Consider the following 25,101-nt stretch of genomic DNA (forward strand, 5'->3'; position numbering starts at 1 on the left):
TGTCGGAAATACTACGGCCCAAGCATAAAGTTACCAGTAGGAAATATACATCCAATTTTGGAGCCAAAATGGAGCGGAAAAGTGGATATTCATTTTAAGCTTTTATTCACATGGCTAAAAAGTCAGAACTGGAGGAGTCACATGTGAGCGATGACTTGTTGGTAACTTAGATGTCACTTAAAGGGATATTCTAGTAACAACAAATTTTCCCCTATCCACTGGATGCTGGGCCCCCACAAGATCGGGGGTTCTCTCTCACCCTGGATGAATGGAGCAGCAGTCAAGCATGTCCACTGCTGCGCCATTCATCTCTGTGGTCCTGCTGCAGCACAGCACTCGGCAGTCACACACTCCCATAAAGTCTGAATGGAACAGCAGCGCCCATGCTCAACAGGGACCCCAATTGTCTTGATTATTGGGGGTCTTCACTTGTGAAACTTTAGGGTGGTTTTGGAACCCCCCCCCCCCCCCTGTTGGGCAGACCTGCGAAGGGAAGCATACTTACCTGCTTCCCAGCACTGGCTCCCCGCTCCTTCTGTCCCAGGCCTCTGCTGCTGCGCTGCCATAATGTAAACTTCCATGTAGATGTCGCTGCAGCCAATCACTGGCCGCAGAGGGGACCTGTTCTACACAAGGGGAAGCAGGTCACCGCTGTGGCTGGCAGTTGGCTGCAGCGGCGTGAAAAGTTTACAGCATGGCCGCACAGTAGCCAACGCCAGGGAGAGAAGGAGCGGGGAGCCAGCATCGGGAAACAGGTAAGTATGCCTCCCTTCTTGGGTCAGCCCAAGAGGGGGTTGCCAAAACCCCCCAAAGTTGCACATCCCCTTTAAACATACCCAAGGCATGGTTACCTATATGAAACTAGGTCATATTCCGCATAGGAGTTTGATTAGAAGGTGCATAAAACCACGCAGCAATGGATTTAAGTAAGACGGTGAGAAAAAGCACTGGAGCTAGGTGGGTTACAGCCAGTGTCTGAATTAGGCTGACGGGGGGTAAGTTCAGCTGTCTGACAATTTGGGAATCTATGTGGACAGCAGTAGCGCTGCGGGAGGCCGGAGTCGGCTATTAGCAGCCAGGTCGCCATTTCAAAGACAGAGTTGTTGCAGGTAACAGCGGGTCCATCCACGAGACCCCTGTACTGATCTCCTCTATTACTGCTGAGGAGCCTGGAAGCCATCCACAGCTTTATAAGTAAGAGAGGGGGGACTATGGAGCATTGCTAATATGAGGGTGTACGAATGGTTAATCATGTGCAGCCTGATGCATTGTGGAAAACCATAGTAGAAAAATTTCATTATTGGTACATTGCGCGTTGTAGTGCAGCTTTGAATAGTTTTACTAATGCTTCCTAGATCTGCTCTTGGAAGCCTTATTTAACTTTCCATTCTCCCCTCCCCCCACAGTGACCACTATAGGGGAAATGGGGTATTACATGCTGACCACTGGATATGGATGGGCTGTGTTTGCCAGAGTGGGAATAGCTCTTCGTGTCGCATAAACCCACATTTATTGCACTTAACATACCTGTCATATACTTATCGTTCCTAAGTTGTGTGGATCGGCTTCTTCTGGAACCTGGTCATTTGACACTCCTCTTTACCAGGTTTCCCGCCTGGGTAATGGATGGGATGTCACTTCCGCTGTGGACCGAGCCAGAACCTTTCCTCTCCTTCCCCAAACACCTGAATCCACCTTGTCTGCACATGCGCCAGGTAGAGGAATAGTCCTGACACCAGTGGCATTGCCGGTCATAGCAAAGGTCAAGGACATGACGCCAGCAGAAGCTGGATTTTCAGGAGCGTCCCTTGACGGTGTTCTTAAGTGTCTCATCTAAGCCACTTCAGACAAAAATTAGATTACAAACATTCTCCTACAGGTTTGGTTATGGGTAATTGTGTTGGACCCTGGAAAACCCCTTTAAATTAGGCTGGCCATACACATTAGATGAAAGTCAACTGGACTGGCTGACCATCTACTGTGCTTCCCGACTCTCTCTGAAGAGCAGGTCTCGGGGAGAGAAGGGTTGGGCATGTTGCTTTTTAATATACCTGATCTTTTAGTTTTCCAGGAGAAAAGGTATCTGACTTATGGCTTATTCCCCTCCCCTATTTACAGCACATGCATGCTTGGCCAAGTGTGAATGTGTATAGGGGGTTTGGGAAGCAAAAAAGTGGGTAGTTTCCCTGCAGCATCACCACTGGAGAAATTAAGTATTACACCCTTTTCTTTGAAATCAATGGGATGTTGATGTAAGACATGAACAGGACGGGTCCCCCAGACCAAGAGAGTCTCTTTTGTAGCCATTTTTTTTCTGCGGCTCCTAAATAGGGAACCCCTTCTATTAACCCTGTAATGTCTGTAAGTAACTGATAAATGTTCCAATTTTGCTCCTAAAGAACCTGGAACCTCCTGTATGGGAACCTTTTAGGAAGTACAGGCAAAGTCTAGATTTGCCATTCTCGTTGCGGTTGTTTTTATTATATTGACATATTTGACGTCAGAAAATGCATCAATTCTGGTATTTTCTGTCGCCATGGGATTTAAAAAAAAATATTTTAATGTAAAACATTTTTAACGAGTATGGGGGCAAAAAAAACCGATAAAAACATACGGTATGGCTGAAAATTACACAGTAGTCCATAAACGAATGCTACCGTATAATAATGCACTCTAATACCGATCAGATACACTCTCCAGAAATCACGCTGAAGTCTCCTGTGCAGCCGCTCTTGTACTTGTTAAGTAAAAGTTAAAAAATAAAAATAAATCTGGTAGTGTATTCGTATTTTTCTGTGTGGCGATGCAAAACCTTAAGTGGGAAATTACAGCATTAAGCACAATGTCATTTACCGTGAATAGATCGCCTAATTTCTTAAACGGTTAAGTAATGCGCCCGGCTGCAGTTATTGATTTCCTTCCGCATTTATTACGCAGAGGCTTCATTCGCAGCGCTCTCCAGAGAGACCGCTGCATGAAATGTGCACTTACTGGTGGCAGCTGAGACCCCCTGATACATAAGCAAGGACTCGGCCTAATATCTCTTCAATGGCTCTGGGAATTTTTATTAAGTAAAGGCCCCATTAAAGGCGACAGGATGATGAAGTTTAATGAGCGTCTTCCTCACATGATATTGGTAGTTTGCTGGCACTGGCCGCTCATTTGTCAACTGCGGCGCGGCAGCCGAGGAGTCCGCTGTCTCATTGTTTAACTGGATAGTCTTCCCCTCGTATCATACACTGGTGGTACACGTCGGACAGATGCATCTAAAATCCCAAAACGGCTCTTGGCTTTAAGAGCAATTGATGTTAACCCCTTAAAGGAGTTGTCCAGAATTTTGATATTGATGGCCCATCCTCAGGATAGGCCATCAGTATCGGATCGGCAGGGGTCGGACACCCCAAACCCCCACGATGGCAGTAGCTCCGTGGCAAAACTCCTCAGCCCCATCTATTGTGTAGTGGTTACATTGAAGCGAATGGGAGCAGCGCTGCAGTTACCAGCTCCGTCCACTACACAATGCGTGGAGCCGTGGAGTCCCAGCATCAATAGTTAATCAACAGGTTGTCAGATCCCCGCCAATCTGATAGTAATAGCCTAACCTGCGGATAGACCATCAGTATCAAAATCCTGGACCACCCATTTAAGGATGTGGCCTATTTTGAGCTTCAGGATGCAGCAATTTTTTTCATTCTTTCGTCTCCGCGTCCCAAAAAGCCATCTTTTACAATGGTTTGTTTTTGCAGGATGAGTTGTGATTTTAAGTGCCACACTTATGGGTTTCTATAACTTATCGATAAACTTTTATTAAAGGGGTTGTCTCATCTCAGGCATTGGCGGCATATCGCTAGGATATGCCACCAATGTCAGATAGGTGCAAGGTCCCATCTCTGGGAACCGCACCTATCTCCACAATGGGCCTCTGAAGTGAGCATGCTCAGCCTCCTTCCTGCCTAAAATAGGGGAGCACGCTCACTCACTCGTCTATTTTCGCAACTCCATTAATTTCAATGGGAGAGCATGCAGCGCATGCGCAGTGTGCTCTTCTTTACTTTCAGGGGCCCGTTCTAGAGATTGGTGCAGGTCCCACCTCGGAGACTCACTCCTATCTAACTTTCATGATAATAATATGCCATCAAAATCTTAGTTGACATAACCCCTTTAACTCTTTCTTGCGGCGGAGGACACAGCTACTCTATTTAGTGCACGTTGATGCGAGGCGTCCTGTCCTCAGCGTCAATGTGTCTCCAATATGAGGTGATGGGAAGTCCTAGACTCACCACCACTAGATTCTCAATTTTTTTTCCCCTGTAATGACCGGTTTCACAAAGCATCTTTAGAAAACCAGTAAAGGCCTGCTGGTGGTCCAGTGGCCATATGCTTCCAATGGTGTAAAAAAAAAATTGTGAACTCCAGGTTTGCTACTTTTTAAAGGTCATCTGCCCACATATTTTTTTTACACAAATCCAGTTTCTATGCCACCCATGCCACTTTCTGAAAACGGGACATAGTGAGTGTGGGGACATTGGTCCTGGCAGATCTGCTATAATTTAAGCCAATTTCTGGGGCAGTGATAACTGAAATCTACGTCCGCTACGAACTGGCTTAGGCTACTTTCACACTTGCGGCAGAGTGATCCGTCAAGTAGTTCCGTCGCCGGAACTGCCTGCCGCATCCGGCAATCTGTATGCAAACGGACAGCATTTGTAGACTGATCCGGATGCGGATCCGTCTTACAAATGCATTGCAAGAACGGATCCGTCTCTGTTTGTCATCGGGAGAAACAGATCCGTTATTTTATTTTTTCCACATTTTTACCGGTCTGCGCATAAGGAAGGATCCGGCATTGCGGTATTTTAAATGCCGGATCCGGCACTAATACATTTCTATGGAAAAAAATGCTGCAAGTGTTCAGCTTTTTTGGCCGGAGATAAAACTGTAGCATGCTGCGGTATTATCTCCATCCTGAACAGTCAAAAAGACTGAACTGAAGACATCCTGATGCATCCTGAACGGATTACTCTCCATTCAGAATGCATTAGGATAAGACTGATCAGTTCTTTTCCGGTATTGAGCCCCTGGGACGGAACTCAGCGCCGGAAAAGAAAAATGCCAGTGTGAAAGTAGCCTTAGATTTCAATCTAGGCTCACGGACTGCAGGAGGATGCACTTAAAGGGGACCTGTCACCACAAAATTCAGTGCAATCTGACAGCAGCATGTTATAGAGCAGGAGGAGCTGAGAATATTGATATATAGTTTTATAGGAAAAGATTCAGTATAACATGTAACTTGTACATTTCTATATTTGCTTTTTCTACCTCCTGCGAAGAGCTATCGGTACAGCAGGGAGGTGATATTGGTAATTGATGGCACTATGTATAAGTGTGCACAGAGAGAGCTGTCAGTCACTGATAACCCCTCCTCTCTCCTGTACCGATAGCTGTACCCAGGAAGTGGAAAACGTGTGTGTGTGTATATATATCTATATCTATATCTCTAATCTATTATATATATATATATATATATATATATCTGTAATATATAAAGCTGAGTGTGTATGTGTGTGTTTGTGTATGTCCGCTAAAGAATCCAGACCATCGCATTTACAATCACGGAATTTGGCACACAGATACATCAGGTGTCTGGGGAGGTTTTAGATCGGGTTTCAGTTCTCTAACACATACCGTTCCTGAGATATTCCCCAAAAAATGCAAATATTGCACATCACATGACCTACATTAGCCAATAGAAGCCTGCAGGTCTTTCTCTTCATATCCCAACTGCCATACACATGGTCACATGGTCACCAGATTTCCATAACAACCCAGCCATTTTTCTTCACTGCTGTAGGTCAACTTTAAAGGGGCAGGGCGCTGTGGATGACACTGTTAAGAGAGCGGAGAGCTGTGGAGGTCACAGTTCAGGGGCCGGTAGGGTGGCCATTCAGGCCATCCTCAAAAGACTGATTTAAAACCCCGCCCCCATGCCTGCTAAGCCACGCCCCCTCCCACTCTGCATCCGACGGGGATTGAAAAAATTAAGATAAAAATCTACTTCTGTCAGCTGCAGGGGTGGGAGGGACGGTGATTTTCTCCCTGCAGCTCATGCTAAGACAGCACAGTGATGCTGTCTGAGAGTGACCTGTTCAAAAGAACATCCCTGTGCCCGTCCAGGCCCTGCGCCGGACGGAGGACAGGGAGTCTGAAAGCCCGACTGTCCGGCCTAAAACCGGACCTCTGGCCACTCTGGGGCAGGCTGCTGTGGAGGTCACAGTTAAGGGGACGGTCTGCTATGGAGGTCAGTGTTAAGGGGCATGAGGCCACTGTTAAGGGGAAATCATGTTAAGGAAATGGGGTACTGTGGAGGTCACTAAAAAGGTGGAGACCGCTGTCGAGGTTACTGTTAAAGGGGCGTGCTACTGTGGAGGTCACTGATAAGGGGGCGGGCGCTGTGTAGGTTATATTGGGTATCGCAGCGTCCGTATCAACCAGCTCTAAAAAAAAATATGACCTGACCCTCAGGTGAACACCGTCAAAAAGTCTATGCTAAAAAAAAAAATTTTGTCACCTTACATCACTAAAAGTGCAACTCCAAGCGATCAAAAATGCGTATGCGCCCCCCCCCCCCAAAAAAAAATTGTACCAATCTAACAGTCACCTCATCCCGCAAAAAATTAGCCCCTACCTAAGACAATCGCACAAAAAATTAAAAAACTATGGCTTTCAGACTATGGAGACACTAAAAATGTTTTTTTTTGTTTCAAAAATGATATTGTGTAAAACTTAAATAAAATAAAAAGTAGACATATGAGGTATTTCCACATCCGTAACGACCTGCTCTATAAAAATATCGCATGACCTAACCCCTCAGGTGAACATCGTCAAAAAAAAAAAGGGTAAAAAAAGCCATTTTATTGGTCACCTTACATCACAAAAAGTGTAATACCAAGTGATGAAAAAGTCATACACACCCCAAAATCGTACCAATCAAACCATCTCACCTGCAAAAAAAGAGACCCTACCTCATACAATCACCTAAAAAATAAACTATGGCTCTCAGAATATGGAGACACTAAAACATTATTTTTCTTTTTTTTTGTTTCAAAAATGCTGTTATTGTGTAAAACTTAAATAAATTTAAAAAAGTATACATATTAGGTATCGCCGCATCCGTAAGAACCTGCTGCATGTAAAATATTACATGATCTAACAACCCCTCAGGTGAACACTGAAAAAAAAATGTCAAAAAAGCTATTTTTTGTCACTTACATCACAAAAAGAGTAATATCAAGCAATCATAAGCACCCTAAAATAGTACCAATCAAACCGTCATCTCATACCAAAAAAAATTTGCCCCTACATAAGACAGTCGCCCCAAAAATAAAAAATAAACTATGGCTTTCAGAATATAGAGACACAAAAAAAAAAATCATATTTGGTATTGTCGCGTCCGTAACAACCTGCTCTATAAAAATAGCACATGATCTAACCTGTCAGGTGAACATTGTAAATAACAAAAAATAAAAACGGTGCTACAAAAATCAGATAAACCCTAAAATAGTACCAACAAAACTGCCACCCTATATGGTGTTCCTTTCCTTCTGCGCCCTGGCGTGTGCCCGTACAGTAGTTTTTGACCACATATGGGGTGTTTCTGTAAACTACAGAGTCAGGGCAATAAATATTGAGTTTTGTTTGGCTGTTAACCCTTGCTTTGTTACTGGAAAAAATTGATTAAAATGGAAAATCTGCCCAAAAAGTTAAATTCTGAAATTTCATCTACATTTTCCATTAATTCTTGCGGAACACCTAAAGGGCTAACAAAGTTTGTCAAATCAGTTTTGAATACCTTGAGGGGTGTAGTTTCTAAAATGGGGCCATATATGGGTGGTTTCTATTATGTAAGCCTCACAAAGTGACTTCAGACCTGAACTGGCCCTTAAAGTGGGTTTTGGAAATTTTCAGAAAAATGTCAAGATTTACTTCTAAGTCTTCTAACATCCCAAAAAAAGAAAATGTAATTTACAAAATGATCCAAACATGAATTAGACATATGGGAAATGTAAAGTAATAACTATTTTAGGAGGTATCCCTATCTGTTTTAAAAGCAGAGAAATAGAAATTTAGAAAATTGCGAATTTTTTAAATTTTTGGGTCAATTTGTTTGGGTTTTTTCAAATAAAATTTTTATAATTTGACTCAAATTTACCATTGTCATGAAGTACAATATGTGTCGAGAAAACGATATCAGAATGGTTTGGATAAGTAAAAACTTTTAAAGTCATTACCATATAAAGTGACACGTGTCAGATTTGCTAAAAATGGCTTGGTCCTTAATGTGGAAAATGTCAGGATCCTTAAGGGGTTAATTTTGACTCTCACCTCATGATAAATTAGGCACAGTTTCCTGCAAAGCATGGGGAAAAAAAAAAAAAGACTAGTATAGAAAACGCACATCTTGGTAAATTTCTCTTCTAGTCTTCAGACCTGTAACCTGGTTCAGTGAGCATGCTTGTTGTGTGGCTTTTTTTTTTTTCTTTTGTCTTATTTTTTGCCTTTTTTTGTGTATGTATAATTCTGTTTTTATTACGGTTATTATTACTATTATTTATTACAATGTGACAGTATAGACATATTTGATATTCCCATAAACATAAGGATTGTGAGTTATGGTCCATATATCTGTTATTGACATGTATACAGTATGAAGTAATATATATATAATTGCTTTAGGTTGTGCAGTGTTAGCTTGAACCAGGATTGAACTTTATCATATTCCTCTGCTTTGTACGTAACGGGTTGGCCTGAGGATGTACCTGAAGTCCATCTGCAATTGTGCACATTTAAGATCATTGGTGAAGTTAAAATATGATTCCTGTATTATAGACTCGTCAGAAATTAAAGGGGTTCTCTGAGATTTTGATATTGGTGGCCTTTCCTCATGATAGGTCATCAATATTAGATCGGTGGGGGGGTCTGATTTCCAGCACCCTATTTTGACCAACTGTTTAGAGGGGCTGCAGTGTTCCAGTGAGTGCTGTGGCCTCTTCCTAGGCCGGTGACGTCACACTCATCGGTCACATGACCTAGGCGCATCGCATTCCCATTCAAGTGCAATACCAGGCACAGCCGCTATACAATGTACAGCGCCATGCTTGGTACTCTACGAGGAGGCCACGGCGCTCAAACAGCTGATCGGCGAGCGTGTCAGACCCCACTGATGTGGTATAGATGACCTATCCCCTTTAATGCTGGCAAATGATGCCCTAAGTACATAGTCTCCTGGAAATAAATTAAAAGAACAAGGCTTTATATAGTTGCATCGGAATAAAGATGTAAAAAAAATACGGTCATGATATGAGAAGGCAAAAAAAACAAATAAATAATTTTGGTCTTGAAGGGGTTAAGATGACGGATGAACGTAACAGATAATTATATGGCACTGTCTTCTTCACCGCAAACTCCAGTTGTCATGAAGCTTACACTTGGATCCAGATGGCAGAGCGTAATCATCTCCTAGCCTCAGAATAGTCAGCGCGCGGTAGTCAGGGTACATCAGTGCATGCTCGGCTGCCTCTCAGGATATCCACCTGCAGGCACGACCATGTCATTTGAAGACTGTAGCTGCTGAGACACTTATCTGAAGCATCAGTCCATGCCCTTATCTCTCCGAAAGTAGTCAGAAAGCAAACTTCTGGATCTGTGTCCTCCGCCTATAACGGCGCAAAACCTATAAAAACCCCATCAGCAGAACAATGAATAGAGATGGAATAAAGCAGCTGTCACCTCGCAGGTTTGTCGGCCCCCTGGACAGCACTTTTAGGATTCTTCCTGGCTGACGGATAGCTGTATGCAGTGCATAGTGTCCAAGTGTCTGCCCATGTATAGAGGCTAATGGACAGGAACCCCATAAACAGCATGTCACACTCGTAACGCTGCCAGAAGTGAAGGGTAGGGGATGGACGAAATAATGCTGGATCTTAAAGGGGACATCCATCTTAAAACAAAACTTTCCCTAGACGCTGTAAATCTTAGCACTCGGCTATCCGTTCTTTGCCTTGTCAGCTTTTTCTGTAAGTCAGAGGGGTCACCACTTGAGCGTAAAGGGGAACACTCACTGGTTGGTATTAGGCTCTACCCTCACAGATTTCAGGGGTTAGAAAAAGGAAAGTATATATTTTTTTTTTTTGTGACACTGTTGCAATACCATAGTAGGAAAAATTGCTGCACACAGCTGGTTAAATTTGCCATTAATCAGTAAAGTTTATTATTCACAACTTATTTCATGTTGCATACATGATCCAGTGGATGCCCATATAGCAGAGTCACATTATATAAGTACCGAACGTTTCGGCCTATATCGGCCTTTCTCAGCAGTATATGATCTGGCAGTGACGGCGGGCGGGTGCGCTGGACTACAGGTGATCCAGCGCACCCACCCGCCGTCACTGACAGATCATATACCGCTGAGAAAGGCCGATACGTTCGGTACTTATATAATGTGACTCTGATATATGGGCATCCACTGGATCATATATGCAACATGAAATAAGTTGTGAATAATAAACTTTACTGATTAATGGCAAATTTAACCAGCTGTGTGCAGCAATTTTTTTTCTATGGATTATGACTAACAAGTCTTTTGCAAGCACCAGCGACAGCGGTGTGCGGTACTTCATTTTGTGATTACTGTTGCAATACCAGGCTTAGCCCATAGAGAAGAATGGCGCTGTTTCTGGGAAAAAAAAGACTCCTTAATCTAATCATTGGATATTTCCTTTAAAGGAAACCTGTCAGCCCATTTGCCGTGTGCAGCTAAGGATCTGGTGCTGTAGGTCACATCACAGCAGAATCATTGCTGTGTCTTATAAAACTTTTAGCCTTGGCATTTTCATGTAAATCTACTTTGAAAATATACCTTTCTGTATAGTAATGCAGGTCATGGAGTCATCGACGTGTCTTCTTACACTGTGTGAGTCATGGAGTCACTGCTGCAAGCCTGCCCATCTCTCTGTGATCGACATCTCTTTGTCTGCTCCAAATCATCTCGGCGTGTCTGAATGAATCCAGTAATATGCATTAGCTTTATAAGTAAAGAAAAACCACAGTCATCAGTATGATAATGCTGTAGTCTGGTACTATTAGTGGTCGGCCTTGCATGTAGAGATCCCAGGTTTGAATCTTGGGAGAGACTTTCAGATATTTTTTTTTCTCCCTCATTTAACCAATAATAAAAGTCTATAATGTCATCATATTGAGAATACTATTTATATGCTTAGAAACCTAAAACATATTACTGGTTTATTCACAGGCACAATATATGATTATAAAGAAAGCAGCAATACGTATTAACTTTCTAAGCATAGAAATCCACTCTTCTCAATGTGGTAAGGCTACAGTAAGTAGTGTATATGATATGTACATGCTAGAACACAACTCTGCTCTCAGTATGCTGATGTCTAGCCCTGTCAATCAAGCGGAGGGGGGAGTGTGCAGAGAACAGGACATGTTACAAAAGCAGTGCTCCAAGAGTTCACTCCCGCCCCCTGGTGCTCCAACTTTTATTTAAATATGAATAAAAACACAGCTATCTGCAGCTGTTTAGCTTACAAACAAAGCAAGGTAGCATTTTAATCAAGATGAGCCCTGATCATGCTGACAGAGCCTTTTTAAGTTTACGGTCTGCTACAATTCCTAAGTGGGCATGGTTAGCGATATTATTGAGGTTCACTCCAGATTTATCACACAAAGTCATAAACTCTCTCCAATACAAGGGTGGTGTAGGAAAACTGGGGATACATAAAAGTACTATGTTTAAAGATGCGCCAAATTTAACATATACCATGCAACATTTTATTAATATGGTGCAAAGCACTCCAACACAGACTGCTGCTCAACTGACTAAAGTTATTACCCTCATGATAAATTACTTTAAACCGATAAATTCCTGACTGCCTGCAGCCACCACTAGAGCGTGCCCAGGGGCTTACTGCATACAACTCGCAGAACAGTATGCATTAAAGAGGACCTTTCATCGGTCCAAACATTGTGAACTAAGTGTCATGATCTGTACAGCAGCGCCCAGGGATCTCACTGCACTTACTATTATCCCTGGGCGCCGCTCCGTTCTCCTGCTATGCCCTCCGGTATGTTCGGGGACCTGGTTATAGACCCTTATTCTCCTGGGCGTCTTTCTCCTAGGCTGTAGCGCTGGCCAATCGCAGCGCAGAGCTCACAGCCTGAGGGGAAAAAACCTCCCAGGCTGTGAGCTCTGTGCTGCGATTGGCCAGCGCTACAGCCTGGGAGAAGGAGACGCCCAGGAGAACAAGGGCAGTCTCCTCCTACTTTAACCAAGTCCCCTAAGTCTCCGCCTACTATAACCCAGTGACCGAACATACCGGAGGGCATAGCGGGAGAACGGAGCGGTGCCTAGGGATAATAGTAAGTGCAGTGAGATCCCTGGGCGCCGCTGTACAGATCATGACACTTAGTTCACAATGTTTGGACCGATGAAAGGTCCTCTTTAAGATCCCACACTCCCCCTGGTGGTGGCTGCAGGCAGACAGAATTTAATCATTTAAAAGGGTTTTCTGGGACCCAGTATGTTTTACAAATGCACTTTAATTGCTTACATTGTACCTGTAGAAGAAATTTTGTAATAATCTTACCAGCCTGGTGTTACGCAGATCGGTCTCCCGGGAACTGGCTCATGTGATGGTCCTCTTCTACAAATTCCACTTCTGCTGGCGTGACGTCCTTTATCAGACGGGATATAATTTCTGCTGTAGTCAGTATAGAACTATTTCTATCTCCGGCGCATGTGCAGACTAGGTGGATTCAGGAGTTTGCACATGCACCAGGGAAAGGAGTAGTACCGGCCCCGTCCATCCATTGTCCAGGATGGAAACCTGATGAAGGACCCGACGTCGGCTCAAGCAGGATTTTCAGAAGAGAGGCATCATGTGACTTGGTTCCCGAGCGGCCGATCCACACAACTTTAGGATATTACAAACTTTTTCTGCAGGCTAGTTATATGTAATAAGGTGGGTTTGCAGAACCTGCTGGGTCTCGGAACAACCTCTTAGTTCCATGGCTATACAGGGGATTTGGGGCTCTGTGCCAGAGAAATGAGGCTCAGATTGCTGATAAGAAATAGTAAGAAAATAATCAGCACAATGTTGCCCTTAAAAGCAGCATGAGGAATAAAGCTGGAGATTTAGTATAAAGGTATTATACCCTGGTTCTTACCGTGCAATCATTTTTCGCCTATCAAGACCCAGTAATGCCGCAGGAAGAGGAAATCCACCGCATATCTTACGCTCAGTGGGTTGAAGCCATTGTGTGATTGACATGTGAGTATATAAGGCTGGGTTCACACTTGAGCGTTGCGCAAACGCGCGTTTTTGACGCGCATTTTTATGCGCGTTTTTGTAATAGTAAACGCGCGTTTGACGCGCGTTTGTGTGATTCACTACAGTGTCCTATGGCCACAAACGCCCCAAAAGTCGCTCATGTACTTTTTGGAGCGTCGGGCGTTTTACAGCGCGATCGTACGCGCTGTAAAACGCCCAAGTGTGAACCATTCCCATAGGGAATCATTGGTTTCTCCTTGTTGAGCGTTTTACAGTGCGTAGGAACGCGCTGTAAAACGCTCAGGTGTGAACCCAGCCTGAGGGTATAACGTGTACATGTCACCGTGGGCTCTGATTTCTTTGATTTGTCAAATAACTTTTGATAAGCAATTACCTGCCCCAGTTTCTGCTCCAGTGGGATGTGAAGTCCTCGTAGCCTGGACCTGCAGTCTACCCTGCCGACAATTGCTGTGCAGTTGACTCTTTAACCTACCAAATTAATGTTCAGTGCAATGTAGTTTTATTTACAGATGTAACAGGGCTGAAATAGTTATTATACTCCTAAATGCCTCTTACTGCGTGTGCCCTCATTACTGCAACTTCAATTAATGCAGAAGATTTACCTGAAACCCTATGTTAGAAGTAACCTATTCTGCTCTGCTACATCTGTCTATGGTAGTTATACAGCGGACTTGTGACTGTTTATTGGTTGAAAACTGCTATAAGCCAAACTGTGCCATTTGGGCTAGTAGTGTAGCAAACCTTTCCCAATACTACACTGCCCTTTACCCCTTAACAACCTATGACATAACTGCACACAGATGACACCCGCCTTCAGTCATTTAGCCCTTAAGATCCCACGGTCAACAGTGTGGCATCTTAGTGGTTAGACAGAGTGAGGGGGCTGCCTGCATCCTGCAAGCATGGGGTGCCAACCAGTTGTCATGGAGATTGAGGGTATAGTGCCTTGTTAGTATGTATAAGAAGGTAACTACTGTAATACTGTCCCCTGTGTACAAGAATATATCTACTATAATACTGCCCCTTTGTACAAAACTATAATGACTATAATACTGCTCATATATACAATAATACAGCTATAAATAATGCCCCTATGTACAAGAATATAACTACAATGATACTGCCCCATATGTACAACAAGCATATGACTCTAATACTGCTCCATATGTACAAGATAACTGCTATATTACTGCCCCTATGTACAAGAATATAACTACTAAAATACTATAGGATATATGGAGGAATATACTATAATACTGCCCCCATGTATAGGAATATACAGTGTAACTACTATAATACTGTCTGCTATGTGCAAAAATATAACTACTATAATACTGGTCCTATGTACAAGAATATAACTACTATAATACTGCTCCTATGTACAAGAATATAACTACTATAATACTGCTCCTATGTACAAGAATATAACTACTAAAATACTATAGAATATATGGAGGAATATACTATAATACTGCCCCCATGTATAGGAATATACAGTGTAACTACTAGAATACTGTCTGCTATGTACAAAAATATAACTACTAGAATACTGCTCCTATGTACAAGAATATAACTACTATCTGAAACTGATATCCTACGGCTATACGCGCATTCACATGGCTTCTCTAGGTGCGTTAAGGTGCAAGAGCACTCCTATAAGGTATTAACCCAGTGGTACATGACACCCAAGCAGATGTTCTCCAGAGGGCTGTGCCCTACGGATCGATGTTGGAGGTGCAACTTGGAGGAGGGTACCCTCTCACACATTCTATGGTATTGCTCAGGGATAAGACCATTTTGGGAGGGTGTCTCTACTGCTCTGAAATCGATTCTTCATACAGATATCACATTAACACCTGAGTTAGTCCTTTTGTGGCTGCCTACAAAGGCGCTTACCCCTTCTAGGGGCTGCCTTGCCACCCAGCTAATTCAAGCAGCAAGACTGCTAATTCCCCAGAGATGGCTCAGTACCGAACCCCCTAACATTTCTCATTGGTTGCACAAGGTTGACCTCATCCATCGCCTGGAAGAGTTGGCCAGCTGGGAGTCAAGGACTCATGAGAAGCACGCTAAGATGCGGAGGCCATGGTTGGAATTTAGGGAGTCAACACTGTTAACAACCTCATAGAGGTCTAGTATCTCGGTCTTACCTTACCGCATTGCACATCTGACTAACTATCGCAGAACGCTTTCTCTCCATGAATAACTAGAGATTTATTGTTTGTCGTTACTATGGTTTCATGTTTTGTGTTCATGAGGCCAGTTGCCTCATAATGTCATAGGTCCTTACTGACCCTACACAAGTAGTACTTACACTTTATGGAATCTTATCCAAGGGTTGAAATACAACACTGTAATATGTGTATTGCCTGTGTATGTACCAAGTGCCTTGATTATGCTATATCTATATGCAGAAAGCAGCTTTATGTTATGTAAACTCCTGTAACACAGGCTACTGAAACGTGTAAGGATGTGCCTATCCTCGGATATGTTGTTATTAGACGCCTATCGCTATTCTACCGTGTATGGATTGTCAACACTGTATCTTTGATTTTGACCTTTCTCAATAAAAAGATAATTGACAAGAATATAACTACTATAATACTGCTCCTATGTACAGGAATATAACTATTATAATACTGCTCCTATGTACAAGAATATAACTACTAAAATACTATAGAATATATGGAGGAATATACTATAATACTGCCCCCATGTATAGGAATATACAGTGTAACTACTAGAATACTGTCTGCTATGTACAAAAATATAATTACTAGAATACTGGTCCTATGTACAAGAATATAACTACTATAATACTGCCTCCTATGTACAAGAATATAACTACTATAATACTGCCTCCTATGTACAAGAATATAACTACTATAATACTGGTCCTATACACAAGAATATAACTACTATAATCCTGCCTCTATGTACAAGAATATAACTACTATAATACTGCTCCTATGTACAAGAATATAACTACTATAATACTGCTCCTATGGATGGAGTAGAGTTAACACTCCTGTTTTCTGAGATTTCTGAGTTGTTATCTAATCTAAGCAAACACCTTCAATTGCTTTTCAATGGCTTTTGTCTCAAGATAACGCAATGAGTTAGGCAATTTGAATTAAAGGGTTTCTACCACTTCGGTGTCACATATTTAGCTGTCAGACACTAGCGATCCGCTAGTGTCTGCTCTGCCCAACCATCCTAATATAATTGCTTTTGGGGCAGCCGTTTTGCTAAAAAAAGAACTTTTATTAATATGCTAATGAGCCTCTAGGTGCTATGGGGGCGTCATTAGCACCTAGAGGCTCCGTCTACCTTCAGAAACTGCCGCCGCCCAGCGCGTCCCTCCAGCCCGCCCATCTCCTCCTGAATGCGATCCTCCTTGTGAGCGTATGTATTCTGCGCATGCGCAGTGAATGTCTGACAGCTTCCCTGCTCAGACATCTCCACTGCGCCTGTTCCTCGGAGCACTATGGCGTCATCGCGCAGGCGCAGTGGAGATGTCTGAGCAAGGAAGCGGTCAGACATTCACTGCGCATGCGCAGAATACATACGCTCACAAGGAGGATCGCATTCAGGAGGAGATGGGCGGGCTGGAGGGACGCGCTGGGCGGCGGCAGTTTCTGAAGGTAGACGGAGCCTCTAGGTGCTAATGACGCCCCCATAGCACCTAGAGGCTCATTAGCATATTAATAAAAGTTCTTTTTTTAGCAAAACGGCTGCCCCAAAAGCAATTATATTAGGATGGTTGGGCAGAGCAGACACTAGCGGATCGCTAGTGTCTGACAGCTAAATATGTGAAACCGAAGTGGTAGAAACCCTTTTAAGAGCTGGAGTGCTAACCCATATAATATAACTACTATAATACTGCCTCCTGTGTACAAGAATATAACTCCTATAATACTGCTCCTATATACAAGAATATAACTACTATAATACTGCTCCTATGTACAAGAATATAACTACTATAATACTGCCTCCTGTGTACAAGAATATAACTCCTATAATACTGCTCCTATATACAAGAATATAACTACTATAATACTGCTCCTATGTACAAGAATATAACTACTATAATACTGCTCCTATGTACAAGAATATAACTACTATAATACTGCTTCTATGTACAAGAATATAACTACTATAATACTGCTTCTATGTACAAGAATATAACTACTATAATACTGCTCCTATGTACAAGAATATAACTACTATAATACTGCTCCTATGTACAAGAATATAACTACTATAATACTGCTCCTATGTACAAGAATATAACTACTATAATACTGCCTCCTATGTACAAGAATATAACTACTATGATACTGCCTCCTATGTACAAGGATATAACTACTATAATACTGCTTCTATGTACAAGAATATAACTACTATAATACTGCTTCTATGTACAATAATATAACTACTATAATACTGCCTCCTATGTACAAGAATATAACTACTATAATACTGCCTCCTATGTACAAGAATATAACTACTATAATACTGCCTCCTATGTACAAGAATATTACTACTATTATACTGCTCCTATGTACAGGAATATAACTACTATAATACTGCTCCTATGTACATGAATATAACTACTATAATACTGCTTCCTATGTACAAGAATATAACTACTATAATACTGCTCCTATGTACAAGAATATAACTACTATAATACTGCTCCTATGTACAGTAATATAACTACTATAATACTGCCTCCCATGAGTAGGAATACTCTTAGTTGGTAAGAATTCTCTCCTTTGTTACAGAAATGTCAGTTTCTGATGGAAGTTGTGAGGTTTTCTTCTAGAATTAGAGAGGCTGTGACTGTTTTCTCGGACCACCTCCTTGTCTTTCCGGGCAGTCACCCATGACAGATGTATCCGTCATTTGCCGTTTGTCAGTGTTTGCCCCTGGTGCCCGCTGTTCTAATTGTAGAATAGTTTGTCAACATGTAATCAGTAGTACTTATTAATGTGGCATTGATGTGTTGGTGGCCGTGTCTGGACCATCAATCACGCGGGGAGAGCCGGGGAAGATTCTGACAGCATTGCTCTGTCACGTGCCCGAGCCCTGGGGTCCCAGGCTTGGCGTTCTGCTCGCAGCGCTGTTAAGTGTCCTCGCCGTGTGCCGGGCCTGTCAGATGTGCTTTTCTGTGGCTGTCCAATGGTCAGGACCTGCATATGCTGTCTGCTTACAGCTGGAGTAAAGCCATATTCCAGATGCTACATGTGTATCGAGGATGATGGTGGCGATAGTAGTGGTAATGATGGTTGTTATAATTATAATGTGCACTCATAATAACATTGAATTTGCAATTGAATACCGGTGCCTTTTAAGAACGTTGTCTCCTGGTAGGCTGTGATCCAGGAGAGGATCTCCAAACGGGAGGGAAATTCTTCATCCGGCTTTAATACATATATGTTCTATATGTTGTGCGCGGATGTATGTTGTATATACTTCTAGGGCTCGTGCACACGACCATACGTGTTTTACAGTCCGCAAATCACAGGTGTGCATGCTAAAAAAAATTATCTTTCACTTCAGTAGAAATGTCCTATCCATGTCCGCAGAACGGACAAGAATACAACATGTTCTATCTTTTTTACAGGGTCGTGGAGCGGACATACGAATGCGGACAGCGCACTGTGCGCCGTCCGCATCTTTTGTGGCGCCATTGAAATGAACAGGTCTGCACCTGATCCGCAAAAAAATGCGGATCGGATGCAGACCATATGGCCGTGTGCATGAGGCCGTATGTTATGTGTATGTTGTCTGTGGACGTGTGATATATATATATTGTATATACCTTTATGTTGTGCATGGACGTGTTAGGCTACTTTCACATCAGTGTTTTTGCTGGATCCATCAGGGTTCAGCAAAAACGCTTCCATCATGATGATAATACAACCGTCTGCATCCGTTATGGCCAAGACGTCTCTAAAGCCATTGTAAGTCAACGGGGGACGGATCCGTTTCGTTCAGTCCAGTTTTGTCCCCATTGAGAATGAATGGGGACAAAACGGAAGCGTTTTCCTTCTATGACGGATCTCAATAGAGGAAAGTGCAAGTGTGAATGTAGCCTTATATAGATGTACACATCATAAAGGTGTATACAACATATACGGTATGTGGTGTGTGTTATAGATGTGTTTTATATTGTGTTTGTTGTGCGTTCTATGTTGTATACACCTTTATTTTGTGGATGTTTTTGCGTAGATATGAGTTATATAAATGTTATATGTTGAATACAACTTTGATGCGTATGGATTGTGTTATGTATTTACATTTGATATGTTGTATCCGCCTTATACTTTTATTATGTGTTATATAGATGTTACAGTTTTATACACCTTTATGTTTTTATTTTGTATGTTGTACCTACCGTATTTACATGGTATATAATTGCTTTGTGTGTATTACATTACACAATATAATTTCTTTGTGTATATTACATATAATTTTTGTGTATTTTACGTTACATGATATAATTGCTTTGTGTACATTACATATAATTTCTTTGTGTATTTTACATCACATGACATATAATTTCTTTGTGTATATTCCGTTACATTCTCTTTCTTGTCCTTTTAGCCTTTACGGAAGACACATGCAAGCGAACCCAGAGCCCCCAAAGAAGAACAATGACAAGTCTAAGAAGATCAGCCGCAAGCCTCTGGCAGCGAAGAATAAATAGATTATCGATAGGCGCTCGCCCTTCACGCCCGGTTTCTGCATGTGCCTAATTATTTCTATTTATTTCTTGATCTATCACATCAGGGAGAAGCCAAGACGCGTATAAGGCCGCTCTGGTACTGACCCTGTTTGTTTGCCTTACTGATATTCTGCAGGAGAAGACGGCGCGTTACCAGCTGTGCATTTATAGCTGTTACCCTTCTATACTGTGTCTGCATCCACCGGCATTAACCCTTGCTGCTCACCATCGTCATACTGTTTCTGTACATCCACCTGTAATATATCGCTAACCTGTCACTCAGGTCTATGAGTTGCGGACAAGGTGTAATCTGCCATTTTTTATTATCTTTCCATTACAATATTTTTTATATATGTTGTTGTTTTTTTGTACCAGAACCAGATGGTTTTATATCATGAAGTGCCTGTTCCGAGGTGTGTAGCTCCAGGGGGTTCAGCAGTAATAGTCACACCCGGGCTCTGGTGCCTTACAGGGCCCATAGGCCACATACTGCAAGAAGGCCTGAGTATTATAAATGGTAGGGGCGTTTGCATTGGGGCCCAGGGACTTTAAAGAGGAGCTCTTCTCACCTCTCCTGACCTGAACTTTAGTCCTTTAGTAATTCTGGAGCATCTAATCTTATGACTCTGTGTTGTGCCATCCCTCTATTATTCCTGCTAGAAGCTATGAATGAATTGCCAGCAGGTTGCAGGGAAGGTCCAGTTGGGGGGGGTGTCCCTGTCAGACTGTGCAGGGACACACTGCCAACCGGTAACACCCAGCTGGACCTTTTATTGCAACTGCTTGCAATTATTTTATAAACTTCTAGAAGGAATATTAAAGGAATGGCAGAACACAGAGTCATAAGAATAGATGCTCCAGAATAGAGATGCGTTGGGATCAATTTGTCTGGTTAGCCAGACTTCTCCTGTGATCGCCTGTCGCCTGTCAATCTCCTGGCATCGCCACTGCCGAAATTCGGCTTTGGGAGCAGCTACTGCGCATGCGCCACTATCAGGAACTGTAGCAGCGCATGCGCAGTGGCTGCTCCTGAGGCTGAATCAGAATTGTTATTACATAGGGGACGCAAGTCGTTACTAAAAGAGACATGTCAGGAGAGGGAACGCGTCCTCTTTAAGTTACATCCTTTATCCATAGCAGCCAATCAGGTTCTTGTTCTTTGTTAGGCCACTTTTACGGATCTCACAAACGGAAAGCCAAAACGCCAGTGTGAAAGTAGCCTTAAATGGAGTGATCTGATTGGTTGTCACAGGCAATTGCATCGCTGGTTTTGATGAATCTGCCCCCAATGTGTCCATGTATTTTCCATTATATATATATATAACCTGCTTACATCATCATTTCACATGAGTAATAAAACCCACACACGATGACACGCATTTTATTTTATTTTTATGAAAAGTGAGAACTCTGCGGTGCTCATGTGTAACGAAAAAACATATTATATACGCAATAAAGAATACTGTTTGCAATATTGTACATTTTATAAAGTATTATCTCTATGTGGAGATGATTTTTCCAATATTTCCTTGCTTCCCCCCCCCCCCTTGTTTAACCCTGTCACTGCCAAGGACACAGATGTGTGAGGTTAACACTAGTGTTGAGCGAACTTGTGTTAAGTTTAGCAACTAAAGTTCGGGTTCGGGTTATCGAAGTATCCCGTTATGGATTCCGCTACCACGGACCATAATGGAATTTAGAATCCATAACGGGATACTTCGATAACCCGAACCCGAACTTTAGACGCCGAACTTAAAACACAAGTTTGCTCAACACTAGTTAACACCTTAAGGGCTGTTTCACACAAGCGAGTCCATTGCGGGAATCGCGCTCCGTGTGTGAGTGTGATCCTCCGCTCTGGACTTGCAGGAGCGCATGGCATTATCATGATTTATAATGCTATGTGTCTCTGCATGGCCTTTTTTCCACAGAATCATAGTGACCTGAAGCTGTCAGTATGATTCTGTAGAAATAAAGTCAAGCAGAGACACATAGCATTATAAATCATGATAATGCCGTGCGCTCCTGCAAGTCCAGAGCGGAGGATCACACTCACACACACGGAGCGCGATTCCCGCAATGGACTCGCTCATGTGAAACAGCCCTTAATGTTTGTCCACGCCCTTACTATTGATGGCCTATAGGCCGTCAGTGTCTGATCGGTGGGGTTCTGACAACCTGCACTGCTACCGATCAGCTGTTTTTGGGTTAAGGGTGTATTAGACACCCTGGTCACACAGATGATTGTCAGGAGGGAAGTGTTCCCTCCCGGCAATCGTCTGCTCGCTTGCTGAGGAGACCGATGCTATTACATGCAGCGATGATCTGAGCCATATCAGTCGGAGCGATCGATATGCCATCACTCATCCCCATGCTCTACAGTGATTTGTCGGCGGCAGATCGTAATTACACAGCACGATCTTCCGCCTGCAAATCCTGAAGCTTGCTGAAAGATCTGGATTGCCTGATGAACGAGCATTTGCTCCTTCATCGCGCAATCGGCGGCAGTATTAGACTGCCAGATGATTGCCAACGAGTGTTACTACGAACAATCGTTACCGATCATCAGGCAGAAAATCTGCCCGTCTTAATATACCCTAGTTTCAGTGCCCACTTCCGTCGCAGAAGGATCTTTGTGGGGTGTGGTACCCCTGCTGATCCTCAGGAGTGGACAACCCCTTTAACCACAGCTGTAGAATGTCTATGGCGCTCACTTCTTCAGCAGCGCAGTATAAGCACCGCACTACAAAACAGTGGTGTGCAGAGATTGTCCAGCCTCTGAGTGAGTGACAGCTGTCACAAAAAATAATAATAATTTCCATCCAAGGTCATATTTTAGGAGGATTACCTGGTGTATACATCCGACAGAAGGTTCTGTAAGGGTGCTTTCACACGTTGCAGAAAATTTCCTTGACTGAGAATCGGCTTCATTCGTCTGAATGGGGCTTGCAGAAATCCCTGTGCTCCCCGCCAAAGCAACCCCGTTCCAATGAATGGACCTCATGCACACGTTCCCATTCGGCACATACCGCTCCATTGCAAAAATGACTATTGTCCGCAAAACGGGCAAGAAATGGACATGTCCTATTTTATTTTTATTTATTTTTTCAGGATGGGCATATGGCCACACAGGTGCAGACCGTGCTGTTCAACTTTTTTACAGCCCCATAGAAATGAATAGGTCTGTGTGCAATCCCTTAAAAATAAATATTCGAGCACGAACCAAAAACACGGTTTTGTGCATGATCAGCTTATTAACTTGATCAGGTACCAACGATCAGATTAGCAAAGGCTGAGAAGGGCGAGTGTACAGAGAAGCATTCCATTAAGGCCTCATCCACACAACTATATTTTCGGTCCGTGTCCAATCCTCTTTTTTTTGCGGATTGCACGTGGACCCATTAGTTTCTACGGGGCTGAAAAAAATGCAGCCGTGCTGTAAATGATAGAACATGTCCTATTCTTGTCCATTTTGCAGCCAAGAATAGACATTTTGACAATGGGGCCTGCGAAAAGTTTAGGGGTGCACACGACAGGCATCTGCATTTTGCAGACCGAAAAAACGGATACGGCCGTGTGGATGTAGCCTAAAGGGGACTCGTTTCAGAATGTGGCAGCTGCAGCAGTCACCTGATCTCGACCGGTCCCTCCCCTGGCAATCGGCTTATTTTTCCGGCGAATGCCCATTCATGCAAACGCACACGTTGATTGCTTTTCTCACGATTTTGCAGCGTGACTATGCCTTTACTGTAAACAGGAATTTTTATAGCATATACCGGTAATTTATATTCGATCAATAATTATTTTCCTGATCCTGGGAGGCCCTACAGATAACAACATACTTCGTAAAGTATTCCTCCTATCGTTTGGATTCATATTGTTCTTTGACCACAATTTGCATCAATCACTGCGATCTATAGCTGCTTTTTCTTGGTTAATGAATAGAATCCCAAAACTACAGTGAAGACTGACACTTAGGCCTCATGCACACGGCTGTTGTTTTGGTCTGCATCCGAGCCGCAGTTTTGGCGGCTCGGATGTGGACCCATCCACTTCGATGGGGCCGCAAAAGATGCGGACAGTACTCCGTGTGCTGTCCGCATACGTTGCTCCGTTCCGTGATCGGCAAAAAAATATATAACCTGTCCTATTCTTGTCCATTTTGCGGACAAGAATGGGCAGTTATATCAATGGCTGTCCATGCCGTTCCGCAAATTGCGGAACGCACACAGAAGCCATCCGTGTTTTGCGAATCCGCGATTTTCGCATCGCAAAACACACAGCGGTCGTGTGCATGAGGCCTTAGACCGAGTTGGGTAGAGAAATCATCTCGGTGAAGATCGATGCGTCATTCAGGGTCTGTGGAAGGGATGAGTCTTAGGAGACCAGAGAAAAGATCATTCAGAAACGGTCGCGTCGAATATGAAAAGACTTTCCCCGGGACGACGACTCTGAGGTTTTCATTTCCAGATATTTCTGTCTGTGAGCCGCTCTTTAAAATACAAAGGGTTCAACAGTAAACCCGCGGAATTGTGCGCAGTATTGTATCGCCCCATTCTTACTGGGATAATAGCCTGTGCTGGTTTCAACTGGAAATCCTGAGATCCTCGTTATATTTTTTTCTTTACTCGGCCCAAATCTATTAAATAAAAGCTCGTCTTCTGATCACTAATGATGGCAGCAGAAGGAAATCCCGCCTGCCTCCTGGATACACAGACAAGTCGTCTTTTATGGTAAATGGTTGTCACATGCCTACAATTTCCATGAATACAGCGGGAGGCGTTAATAGAGGTCACGCCCTGAGATATGGAGCCGACACGTGCAGATAGGACGACTGAGCGCTCGTCCTGAAGGATGGCGGGAAAGTTACTATCGCCTGGAAATGTTTAAAGGAAATGTCCTTTTTTTTTATAAAAGCGAAATAGAGCCAACATTTTGTGCTGATTATGGCCTCATGCACACAACAGTATTTTTTTTTTTTCAGGTCCGCAAAAA

At 43.0% G+C, this 25,101-nt stretch overlaps 1 protein-coding gene across 2 annotated transcripts in view; it reads left to right on the forward strand.

The window, feature by feature from the left end:
• RSU1 (Ras suppressor protein 1) overlaps window positions 1-21,585 on the forward strand; it is a 123,198-nt gene extending 101,613 nt beyond the window's left edge. For both annotated transcript variants that reach the window (XM_044293333.1, XM_044293332.1), the window contains exon 9: window positions 19,986-21,585. In XM_044293333.1, the coding sequence (XP_044149268.1) occupies window positions 19,986-20,088 (103 nt within the window). In that variant the 3' untranslated portion in view covers window positions 20,089-21,585. The remainder of the gene's footprint in view (window positions 1-19,985) is intronic.
• Window positions 21,586-25,101: the final 3,516 nt, after the last annotated feature.

Source organism: Bufo gargarizans, chromosome 5 (assembly GCF_014858855.1).
Source record: "Bufo gargarizans isolate SCDJY-AF-19 chromosome 5, ASM1485885v1, whole genome shotgun sequence".
Taxonomy (NCBI): Eukaryota; Metazoa; Chordata; class Amphibia; order Anura; family Bufonidae; genus Bufo; species Bufo gargarizans.